At 35.4% G+C, this 12,814-nt stretch overlaps 1 protein-coding gene and 1 long non-coding RNA gene across 2 annotated transcripts; one reads left to right on the plus strand and one right to left on the minus strand.

The window, feature by feature from the left end:
• Positions 1–2,465: 2,465 nt before the first annotated feature.
• LOC131641278 (uncharacterized) lies at positions 2,466–3,965 on the minus strand. The gene is made up of 2 exons (XM_058911584.1): positions 3,135–3,965; positions 2,466–3,041 (listed from the first exon to the last, which is right to left on the minus strand). The coding sequence occupies exons 1-2, from the start codon at positions 3,963–3,965 to the stop codon at positions 2,466–2,468; spliced, it is 1,407 nt and encodes a 468-aa protein (XP_058767567.1).
• Positions 3,966–5,987: 2,022 nt separating this feature from the next.
• LOC131641286 (uncharacterized) lies at positions 5,988–10,968 on the plus strand. The gene is made up of 3 exons (XR_009295486.1): positions 5,988–6,191; positions 10,447–10,597; positions 10,667–10,968. It is a non-coding gene; the product is annotated as an uncharacterized LOC131641286 (long non-coding RNA).
• Positions 10,969–12,814: the final 1,846 nt, after the last annotated feature.

The raw sequence follows: 12,814 nt of genomic DNA on the forward strand, positions 1-12,814 counted from the left end.
AAAAAAAAAAAACTGGTAGGCCCTAAAGCCACTAAAATATCCAATATTAGTGAACTCTTTGGTCGATGTCCTCCAAAGATAGTAGAGGCAGACTTTCGGCTTCGAACTTCTCTATGCGCCCGGCCCTGCGCATTTTCCTCACTACACCTTGCTTGAGAAATAGGTAAGACAAGAATCTTCTATAAGGAAGACAAGTCACCATTCCTTGACGAGAGGCCGTCGAAGAGACCGCTTCCACGAGTTGTTTAAAAATCAAAAGAGGAAAGTTGATTTTCTTCCCCTGAAGAGCACAAGAAATGAACTCCAAGTCTTCCACCATAATTTTATTTTTATTATGGTTGCGCGGACGGAAGTTGCCTACCAAAAGCTGGTGCCAAATTTTGATAACTCTGGCACAAAAGGGGTCATTGTCCATGAGATCCCTTAACATATTAGAAGTGTTCATGTCGAAGGTGTTGTCAACAAACGTTGCACCGGTATTGCTGCATTTCAACAAATCAGAGATTGTTGAGGGAGTGATGATGACATGAGCCCCTCGAATGGTGGAGGTTATAGTAGTCCTCCCTTCTGGATCTATGCGCAAAGATGCAAATCTCCAGAACTCAATCAGCATGCAGGGATAGATGTTTCCATCTAGAATTTCAGGATAAAATGCAAGCCCCTGGCTAGCATAGAGGGCACGAGCATTGATATGATTCGCATCAAACTCTTCTGCAGAAAGCTTAAATTCTTTCTTAATGCAGGATCTTATGTTGGCATTTGTTAAAGGTTGTGCCATAGTTTGAAAAGATTGAAAAGATGAAAGAGTTTAAGGTGTTGTGCGTAAGGAGATGTAAAAAAGAAGTGGAAGGAATGAGGCTATATATAGAGAATGTGTAGTTACTTCAGCAAGACAAACGTGGGAGAAGAAAGTTAGAAGATCAAAAATCGTATTAAATATCTTGGAAACTGACACAAGCAAGCTGGAAGCAGTTAATAGCCCATTACCTAGCGTTTAGGTAATAATTAGTGCCTGGGAAAATGAAACGTAATCATGGCGTAATGGGAATTAACAAAAGTCGAAACCCAAGAAAGAACTGAAACGACATCTTTCTCTTTCCTAAAGTCAGTCGAAAGAGGTCGCTTGGAGGGGCAATTTGTTACCCTAGGATTTCGACTTACTAAATAAATGGGCAACAAAGGCCCAAAATTGGCAATTGGGCCTCAATTTGGTGAGAAGGCCCTAAATTGGTAATTGGGCCTCAATTAAATAATTACATTGCCATTTGGGTCGAAGTGGTTCGACCAAATAACGCTTAGTAGTCGAAGCTGTTCGACTAGAAAGATGATCAGAGGCTTCAGCGTTCGACCAAACCAAAAGGATGCGAAGACTTAAGGATTTTTGGCTGCAGAAACTGAAGTGGAGGTCGAGAGGCAGTAGAAGTTAAGAGGCAGTTCCAGGCAGTTTTTCTGGCAGTTCTCACAGGACGCGTGGAAGTCTCACAATTGAAGATCTTGCATGTCGAAGACACGTGTTGACTGATAGCCAGTCGACCGTTAGTAGTAGTTATTTTTTTTTTCTATTTAAGCAAGTTTTATAGGAATAGTTAGAGGTCCGCATTTTCTACATACACACGAGTAAACTCAAATCTCTGCGCAATGAGTAACGAGTGCAACTTTGGAATGTACGTATGCGTACCAGTTTAATTAAATGCAATCATTTTACACTACATTTTATCTTTCAGTGCACATTTACTGTCTTTCTTTTTTATTGCTTTGATTTACTTTAAAGCCTTTAATTTCAGTGTTTACTTTTACGTTAAAGTCGCTATTTTACATTTAATACAAATCAGATACACATAACATAACAAAATAAAGCAACCAGTCCTGGAGTATTCTAGTTGACTCCGCAAAGTAACCTTTAAAAAGGAAACTAGCGCTTGTTTACCATTTTTCTGGGTAAACAGGCCTTCTCACCAAATTGAGGCCCAATTGCCAATTTTGGGCCTTAGTTGCCCATTTATTTAGTAAGTCGAAATCCTAGGGTAACACAAAGATATCTAAATAGTTTCCTCATTGTAATAAGATTCATTTAAGTTATTCATCAAGACATCACATTTACTATACAGAGGAAAAGCATGCTTACACCACTTAGATTTTGGGATTGCTTCCAACCATTCAAAAGCATCATTGTTGGCCTCTTTGATCTTATGCATGTATTGCTAATGAGCCTCCACATATGTAGCTTTTGCTGCAGCCAGCATGAGATCCCTAAATAGGGTTCCACCTCTAAACTTTTTCTTAAAGTTAGCATACAAGTGCTTTACATAAAACCTATGTTCAAAAGATGGATATTGCTCCTCAAACACTTGTACAAGACACTGAAAAACAATGAAATCATTAAAACATTTCATTAATTGTGAAAGCCAATAAAAGGAGTGATTGCCAAAAAATAGACATGCCTTTTATTGGTCAGAAATGAAACACTATCTTTTTTCACCAATATCCTGAAGTAGAAGCTCCATAAACCAACTCCAAGTGTCTTTTGACTCAGTTTCCACCACTCCAAAAGCTAAGGGTAAATACTGGTCATTTGGATCTCTCCCAACAGCTATTAACAATATCCCACCATACTTGTGCTTTTGATGACATCCATCTAGTCCAATAAAAGGCCTACAAGCTAACTTCAGGGCTTTCTTTGTTCCATCAAAGCACAAATAACACCTTTCAAACCTTGGTAACAAACCTGGTCCTGGAGTTTGTATGTTCATCTTGAAGGTGTTTCCTGGGGAAGCCCTCCTCAATTCAGCCCCGTATGACCACAATAGACTGTGCTGTTTGCTAGAGTCCCCTTCCATAACCCTTTTGGAAATCTGCCTTGCCTTAAATGCCTTACATCCAGGGATTTCAGTTGCATATCTCACTCTTACATCTTCAATTACATCATTCAATTTCATTTTGCTGCAATTTTTCATCCTATCAACAATTACTTTTGCAACCCATTCAGCTTTGGCACTCTTGTTAAAAAATTGTCTTCCACACTTGTGTTTAGCAAACAATGTCTTGATTTTAAATGTAGTTGATGTTAACACTTTACTACACAACACAGTGTAATTGCACTATCCCTTCTCCTTGCAAACAACTCTACATCTCACTGCATCATTTTTCTCAAACCTGACATCCCTCCCATTAAGCACATTATGCTCAAGAATACAAGTCTTGAACTGCCTTAGTGATGAAAATTCCATGCCTACCTTGAACTTAAAATCTTTTCTTACCCAATCTTCCTCGTTAAACCTAACAACCCTAGGCCTATCATCATCACTATCATCTTCAACACCACTATCAAGCTCATCAGTCAAATACTCATCTTCAATGACATGTTCCTTACCCATTTCAGGTGTAATCAAACTATGATTCATACCCTCACTAGAGCCTGCAACATCTGCACCATCTGCAGTTGGTTGCTTATTGGATTCATCCTTTTTAAAACCCTCATCAAAACCTTCATCAAATGGATTCATCCTTTCTTCCTCACTGTCTTCAAACTTAATATCCTTCATTGACTCATCACTGGAACCCTCATCACCCTTTGCTTCATCATCACCTTCATCCATTATGCCCTTCTCCCTCTTCCTTACATTCTCCATAAATGTTGCATCCCCTGTGCTTGGTTTATGCTCAACATATATTTCAATATCACCTACTTCATTATGGACTGAAGCAGCCATCTCAAAAGCATCACTATCATCCCTAAATGAATTGAGGTCGTTTTCTAGACTACCATCAACATGCTTCCACCACATCCTAACTTTTTTATCGTCAAACCCAGGATCTATAGACATAATTAAATCACATGAATCAAAAAACGACCACGACCCAGTGTCTTGACCAGTAAAAGCATAAACTTCCCCACCCTCGTAGGTCAGATTTGGATCTTTTGCAAAACGGCCCTTAGTGTAAAATATTACCTTAAATGTACCCATCCCTAAAAAAACCAGTGAAAACGACAATAAACATTGGACCCACAATGAACATTTTTTATACCAAACCAAGATTTGTAAAAGGGGAATATAATAATAGACAACTAGTCCTACCTCAGATTCAATGTCAAGGGACCACAACACTATCACCTTTCAACCCTTGTCTGGGACCACAGCACTATCGTGAGCAGCAAACTGTAGATTCTGCAACCATGACAAACTTAATCAAGTTAGCATATATAGAACGAAGATTGTTAATGTTGGCAAAAGTGAATGGACGTGTGGAGAGCAATTTCACCTTCTCTTGGGAAAAAAACCCTAGTAGAGAAACCTGAGAAAGAACACAAACCGTAAAAGAGGAATGAAGATGAAGAGATTGTAATTTTAGGGTTTTTTTACTAAGTTACTCTTCCAATTAACAGCTCAGCATATGTTATTTAAAAAATTAAAAAAAGAATGTCAAATCATTGTCATACCCCAAAATTTGCCCATCCTATTCTAACATTTAACTTCTTTTTTTTTTTTAACTTTGGTTTTATGAGAGTTTGGTTTAATTTTACTAACATTAGCCTTTTTAAATAGCTTGTTTAAAATATTTGTTTAATTTAAAATAAGTTTATATTTAGTAATCTAAATTCATTTATATAATGGTTTGTTTTAAATTATTTTTAAGTTTAGTAATTATTAGTTTGATAATATTTTTATTTTTTTTCTTATTTTTATAGTTATTATTTCTATTTTTACTTAGAATAGATTTACCTTATTGTTATTGTTCATTCTCATATTATTTTTAGATGGGTCATGCTAACATGTGCCCTTAGGGCACATGTTAAGGATACTATAATTAGAAAAAATTAAATGTAATTAAATGTAATAAAGTCATATTTAAAGTTTCGATACATTGAATGTACGCGTTCCAAGAATTTTTTTCTATAATTATCTAATTATCTTGTGCCCTTGGGGCACATGTTAGCTTTTCCCTTTTTGGATTCATATTATCATTATATACTATTATTATTATACTATGTTTTTTTTATTTTTATTTGTCCATTATAATTATGTTTAGTCATTAGGAATATCAGGAGTTTTTATTGTCATTAAATCAAAATGAAAGAGATGCAAATGGTAACGTGAAAAGTACCAAGAAACATCCAAACATGCCAAAATCAAAACCTGCATCTTCAACTTCTTCAAATTCAATCATTCTAAAAATGCAACAAATCTCAATCAAATTTTAATCTGATTCAATCAACGATTATTGGAAAAAAAACCTAAATGAACATTATAAAAGCATAGGATTTACACAGTCACAGGGATTTTGGTCAGCAGCTCTAAGGAACTCTGCTTCCAAAGAAAAAAAACGTAAAAACCCCAAGGAAGAAAGAAAAACGGAAGTCAAGATTTAAGGCCAATCCAAGGGCTTCTATTGATCAAAAACGTATTCCCTGGCCTTTTCTGAACGATTTTGGATCATCACAAATCGTTGACACCTCTAGAGCCTCGCCGTTGACGTTCACAATTTGGACGAATTCTGGAAGCTTCGATTTCATACATACGCGTATTGTTAATACAATTTGATTATATATTCGTGCTGGTGGTGATATTCTGAGGCTATCTGTATAATTTAATTGAGTTTTTGCTGCAGGTAGAACAATCCACCATTTTTAGGGTTCATAACCTTCAAAAGGGGTTTTTTCGATTAGAAGCAATTTCGAGTTAAATTAATGTGCCCAATGGATCCGTGAGGTTATGTTTATATAGTCTGGGTTGTTTTCTTGCATTCTTTGACAATAATTCACAGGTTTTTAAGGAGGGAGGTTTACGGCTACGTACCAAAACCGTGGCCAAAGGTTTGTTCCGTTTTGCAGGTTCTGGACGAAGAAGAAGATACTGGGCGCGAGTTCTTTTTTTTTTAATTCGTCCATGAAATTTTAAAACAATCATCATAATCGCGCGTCAACCAAATATATTCAAGCGCGTGTGGATCAGTTGGTAAGAGCATGTTTGTGATATGCGTGAGGGCCTGGGTTCGAACCCTACACTCCACGCTATGTTTTTTTGAATTAAACCATGTGCTCAGCCTTCAGATCCAGCGCATCGCATGTGCATATAGATATCGTGCACCCTCGCAGCTTCACCATGGGATCTCCAGATCTCTAAATCCAAGGATCATTATAATGCAGGCACACCATGGACATTCAAAGGCTCGCCACACAGGATCACAACCAGGTTTATATATATTTTATTAGTTAATTATTTAGATTAATATTTAATTATGTTTGAATCAAGTTAATTTACTTAGGATTAGGATGTAAATTAGGATTAGGGCTATAATTAAGTAGAAATATTTTCCCCGATTATCCGACTTAATTATTTAATTAATTTAATCTTAATTATTATGAATCACAAAAAACCCTATAAAACTTACCAATACATTAGGGTTTTCCCAATCCCACTGGCCACTTGGCCAAAGTTTTAGGATTTAATTTGTTACTCGTTCCGACTAAATCTATTGGTCGCAATGATTAATAATCGATTAATTTAATTAATCAAATCCAATAATAAAATACATTTTATTTTGCTAAATGGTTCTAACCAAATCTATTGGTTACAATGATTAGCATACTTAACTCGTTATCGTGTAGTAATCAAACCTATTGATTATGAGTGATAACGATAAATAATTTAAATTACAAAATTAAAATACACCTCATTTGCTGTCTGTGACGATCGAATCTATCGGTCAGAGTAACAGGCAATACTCCATTCAATCCGTTAACTATAATGATCAAACCTATTGATCATCGCAACTAACGGTAACATATTAAAACCAGGGTTGTACGCCCAAACATTCAAAACACACTAAACCATGACACTACAGATTTTCATCTCTTCAATACTGCGATTCTCAAATCTACGATAAGGTAATTCAAAATACCTTCGAACTTCGCATTTCAAAAACTACGATAGGCCATTCAAAAAGCCTTCAAACCATATCATATCAAATTCAAAGGCGTACAACCCTGTGCCCGAACTACGTTGACTCTGATTCTCCCTAAGGAGATACGTAGGCACTTGGTAACAAGACGAGTCCCCTTCCCTAAAACCTCCATTCAGTTCGAATCTCACTTTTCGCCCTTTTCATTTCCTTTTTTCATTTCCTTAACTATTAAACCTGAATATTTAGCCATAAAACTGTACCTTAGACTTAAAACCTTAGGAAAGGGTTAAGGGTGCCTAACACCTTCCCTTGACCTGATTATAATAATCTTACCCCGATCTCTTAACTGCGTAGGGTTTCCTATTCGCCCTGGTAGAATAGGTGGCGACTCTAAAAGCTATAATTTTTAGGGCAGGTTGCTACAATCATGATCCACGTAAGCGTCTGTTAAGTGGGATTGACGGCAGGGATGCATAATAGGGACGGAAAATATTAGAGAGACCATTATTTGAACAAAAATATTAGAGGGACGAAAACCATATTTTGGGATATTTACAGGGACCTAAAACATATTTAACCCAATTATAAAATGCAAAAAAAATCAATGAAACTAATAATTATGATATTGTGTAAATAACTAAAAAAATTAGTAATTTAGAATCTTCAAATAATAATCATGAATAAAAAAAAATAACAACAAAATATTATTTAATGTGATAACACATGAATGAGTCTTAATGTTATAACACTTAGATAGCATCAAATACAAATGCAAAATTTAAAATTATTACCTTTTTAAAAAAATAACAATAATCATATAAATTTAATTTTATTAAATAATCATACAAAAGAAGAAAAATATAATTTTGCGATGGAGAAAAAATAATATTTAAAAATAAAGATTTTGTCTCTTAAATTAAAATAATGATTGATTAAACTAAAATAAATATTGTCTTGTTAGTGACCCGTGAGATAAATATATTTTCAATGTTATTAAAATTAAAAAAATACATTATACTATCATGCAACTAATATGGTATAAAATTATTTAAATAGAAATAAATTCGAAATGGATTACTTAATTATTAAATAATAATACAAAGAAAAAAATTGACCTATGAGACGGGAAGAGAATAATTTTTTTTAACATTTAAAAATAAATAAAATATGTATTCTATTGATAGTGACCCGTAAAATACAACCTAATAACAGATAAATTTATTTAATATTGTATAAAATATATTTAGAAAAATTGGATAGTAATTAGAAATATCAAAGGATGTTATGGAGGGAAAGAGGAAAATTTTAAATTGGACCAATGAGAGACCAACAATTGGCTTCTGGTTATTGAAAAGAAAAAAGTGGTATGTTATATATATTTTTTCAATAAGCAATTGATTGAATATAAAGCTCGCACTAGGGGTGCAACCCTTACACAAAGACACTAAAAAGTGTTTGTACAAGATAACGGAAGTTTAAACCAATCATAGTAAATAGATCTAAACTTAGTGTATCCGAATGACAACCATATCCAAGAGAGGAAAATGATGTTGGAGCAAACCACATCATAGAAAAAAGAAGTCCCCTAAAAAATAATTGCATTCCTCATAAGCCAAATACTACAAATTATGGCTATCCAAATAATGTTGATCTTCACCCTATGATTAGCATTCTTCACTTTTTCTTGAATTAAACCAAAATCCAAGAACTCTTCCCCATTGAGATCATCCATATCACCCAACCAACAATATATATTTTTCCAAATCTCTTTCACCACACTACAATTAAAAAAGAGATGAGAGAAATTCTCCGGATGATTGCCACAAAAAATACAATCCAAATTATCCAAACTAGAAACTCCTCTTTTTATCAAAAGATCTTTGGAAGGAATTCTTTCAATGAAAAATCTCCAAGCAAATACTTTCAATTTAGGAGGAATTCTAAGATCCCACATAACCTTTAACAAATTAATTAAATTTGGAACCCAAGAAAAGGATTTAGAAACATTAACAATATTGGAAATGCTAGCTACCGAAAACTCATTTTCCGTAATAGTTCTCTACACAAAGCAATCGTTCTCATTCTCAATTAGGCCCACCTTATACAACTCTGCTCGAAACCGATTCCAGCTGGGAGATATCAGCACTGCCGCAACTGCTGATTCTGTGTCAAGGCCGCGACTGAACAACCGCTCCAATTCCCAATCATGCTCACCATTAATCCAAACCACCACATCCGCAACCGCACAGTTTTTAATGGTTGATATATCAAACAATTCCGAAAATAGCTCGCGAAGAGTTTGATCACCCAACCATAAACTATGCCAAAAGAGAATATTTTTACCCTTTTTGCAACAACATTTGAAACAACCGGTACCGCTCACAACAAAATCATCTATCAAATAGTTATTAACGATGTCCCTCCACCAAATAGAATCATCACTTCACCTCATTTCTCCTCTAGGAGCTTGCATCTTTAGTTTAGGACAATGGTACCTCAAAAATAGAAATCTACTCCAAATGGCTTTGTCCTCTTTAAAAATTCTCCACTTCCACTTTAAAAGAAGAGCCTTGTTCACCTCCCCTACATCTCTCACTTCTAAACCACCCTTCTCTATTGGTTTACAAACCTTCTCCTACTTCAACCAATGAATACATTTTTTTCCAACTTTTCCACTCCATAAAAGGTCACTTTGAATACTTCTTATCTCTTTTATAACCTTTATAGGAGCTTTGAAAAAAGATAAAGTAAACGTTGGAATTGCATTTAAAACCGCATTTATAAGAGTAACTCTACCTCCCATAGATATGTTCCTTCCCTTCCAACATGAAATTCTACCCCTTATTTTGTTTACCACCTCCAACCACACTTTCTTCTTTCTAGGACTCTCCTCCACCATAATTCCTAAAAATTTGAAAGGAATCGCGCCTTTCTTGCATGAAAGGAACGTTGTTGCCGAGTTGATGAACCAATCCCCTACATTCACACCAAGGATGCTACTTTTATATAAATTAATTTTCAAACCCGAAACTATCTCAAAACCTCTTAACAAAACTTTCATATTCTAAAGGTTATCATAAGATGCTTCTCCAAGAATTATAGTGTCATCCGCAAATTGTAAGATGTCAACATAATCATCTTCCCCATACTTGAAAGGTTTAAACTCCCCTCCTCTACCGATTTCCTCACAAGAGTGGTTAGTCCCTCCATTGATAGAACAAAGAGGAACGGAGACAACGGATCGCCTTGCCGCAAACCTTTATACACCTTTAAAATATAGTTACATAATTGTCCTTTTTTGTTTGTAAATGATTTTGGAGTGAAGGGAAATTTAGTATGTTTGGTCAATCTAATAATAATAGTAAGATAGTAGATGATATAAATGCAAGGTAGTTACCTAAAATTTGGAACAATCAAATAAAGTATTAGACATGGAACCAAAATTTACCAAATAATCGGTAATGATGGGGTGACACTGAATTTTAATAAAATCTGGTAGGCTTTTTATTTATCTATTAATTGTTTTATTTATTTATTTTTTAGTGAGACAAAAAGAAAGAGACAATCACATACCACATATTGAATGACATGCCTGTTAGTGCGGTAGCAGAGAGATGCGTTGACGATATAAATGATGTTGTTGATGGTTCTTTGCTTACTAGAATAAGAAGATTAGCTCCCACCGGTTCTCACTGTAAGAAGACCAAAAAGATTCAACATAGACTATTCATCGTAGAGTTTGACAAGACTATATTATTTTCAGGTTATCAGCAATGGGAGAGTACATATTGACTGCTTACCTTCCTGAGTGGTGTCTTCGCAAATTTGGCTACAAGTAGTACATACCACGACAATTCTCTAATGTACCATCTCCCAATACGAAGGATCTTGGTGCACATTATCCTCTTACCCATTTTTACTCTTCTTGACCACCTTTTTGAACTTAAACTTCTCAGGTGGCGGATACATAGAAGTTGTACAAAGATATGTAAGTTCACACTCTTTGAAAAACAATATCTAAGGTGCTGAAATACTTCAAATCTTCACATTTCTTGTTCAAGTATACTCGTGTCCCACTTTCTTCTTAAATAACTCATACTCTTCAATATGTAATTTCCTCCAAGAGAATAATATTGAAGGATAGAAAAACACTTAGAAAGGGGGGGATTGAATAAGTGTGACTTTAAAACTTGGACAATAAAAATAAAGTGCACAATTATTTTTATCCTGGTTCACTGTTAACGAAGCTACTCCAGTCCACCCCCGCAGAGATGATTTACCTCAACTGAGGATTTAATCCACTAATCGCACGGATTACAATGGTTTTCCACTTAGTCCGCAACTAAGTCTTCCAGAGTCTTCTGATCACACACTGATCACTCCAGGAACAACTGCTTAGATACCCTCTAAGACTTTTCTAGAGTCTACTGATCAACACGATCACTCTAGGCTTAGTTCACTCCTAAGACTTCCCTAGAGTATTCTGATCAACACGATCACTCTAGTTACAAACTGCTCAGCCAACTGCTAAGACTTCCTAGAGTATACTGATCACACGATCACTCTAGTTCCTTACAACTTAATGTAATTCAAAGAGTATTACAAATGCTTCTTAAAAGCGATAATCACAACTGTGATATTTCTCTTAATCGTTTAAGCTTAATCTCACTAATATATTACAACAGCAATGTAGTGAGCTTTGATGAAGATGAAGATTCTGAGTTTAGATTTGAATAGCGTTTCAGCAAGTTTGATATAAGTTGTTTTGGTGCAGAATCGTTAACCTTGCTTCTCATCAGAACTTCATATTTATAGGCGTTGAGAAGATGACCGTTGAATGCATTTAATGCTTTGCGTGTTCCGTACAGCATTGCATTTAATGTTATACGCTTTTGTCAACTACCTCGAGCCTTGTTCACGCTGTGTCTACTGACGTTGCCTTTAGTAGCTTTAACGTTCCTTTTGTCAGTCAGCGTAGTCTGCCACGTGTACTTTCTTCTGATCTGATGTTTGTGAATATAACGTTTGAATATCATCAGAGTCAAACAGCTTGGTGCATAGCATCTTCTGATCTTCTGACCTTGAAGTGCTTCTGTTGCGTGATACCATCTTCTGATCTTCAGTGCTTCTGATCTCATGTTCTTCTGATGCTTCCATAGACCCATGTTCTGATTCTGCTTCGACCATCTTCTGATGTCTTGCCAGACCATGTTCTGATGTTGCATGCTGAACCATTTGAGACACAACTTCTGAGCGCTGAATTATGCGTACTCTTTATATATTTCCTGAAAGGGAAATTGCATTGGATTAGAGTACCATATTATCTTAAGCAAAATTCATATTATTGTTATCATCAAAACTAAGATAATTGATAAGAACAATTCTTGTTCTAACAATCTCCCCCTTTTTGATGATGACAAAAACATATATAAATGATATGAATTTGCGATCAGAAAGAGTAGACGGCAAAAGACAAATTACACAGCTATAGCATAAGCATATGAATATGTCTCCCCCTGAGATTAACAATCTCCCCCTGAGATAAATAATCTCCCCCTGAAATAAATACTCGAAGAACTTTGATAAAAGACTTCCCTGATTATTTCGGTAGAGACGATCATATAAGCTTCTGTCTTCAGAGAATTCATAGCTTCTGACTTCTGCTTCCATTGGACAGCTTCAGAACTTGAATTTCTTTAGATCCTTAGAACACTCACAGCTTCTGATTCCTGCTTCCATCTAGGACAGCTTCAGAACTTGAATTTCTTTGATCTTCAGAACATTCACAGCTTCTGACTTCTGCTTCCATTCAGGACAGCTTCAGAACTTGAGTTTTCTGGATCTTTTAGAACATTCACATCTTCTGATTTCTGCTTCCCTCGGATAGCTTAAGAACTTTGAATGTCTACCA

This window comes from Vicia villosa, unplaced genomic scaffold (assembly GCF_029867415.1).
Source record: "Vicia villosa cultivar HV-30 ecotype Madison, WI unplaced genomic scaffold, Vvil1.0 ctg.003613F_1_1, whole genome shotgun sequence".
NCBI lineage: Eukaryota > Viridiplantae > Streptophyta > Magnoliopsida > Fabales > Fabaceae > Vicia > Vicia villosa.

Bases quoted from the DNA above. Each gene is read 5' to 3' on its own strand.
- LOC131641278 (XM_058911584.1), bottom strand. From the start codon at position 3,965: ATGGGTACATTTAAGGTAATATTTTACACTAAGGGCCGTTTTGCAAAA. The intron at 3,042-3,134 runs GTGAGATGTAGA...TTTAAAATCAAG, and splicing joins GGTTTGAGAAAAATGATGCA to ACATTGTTTGCTAAACACAA.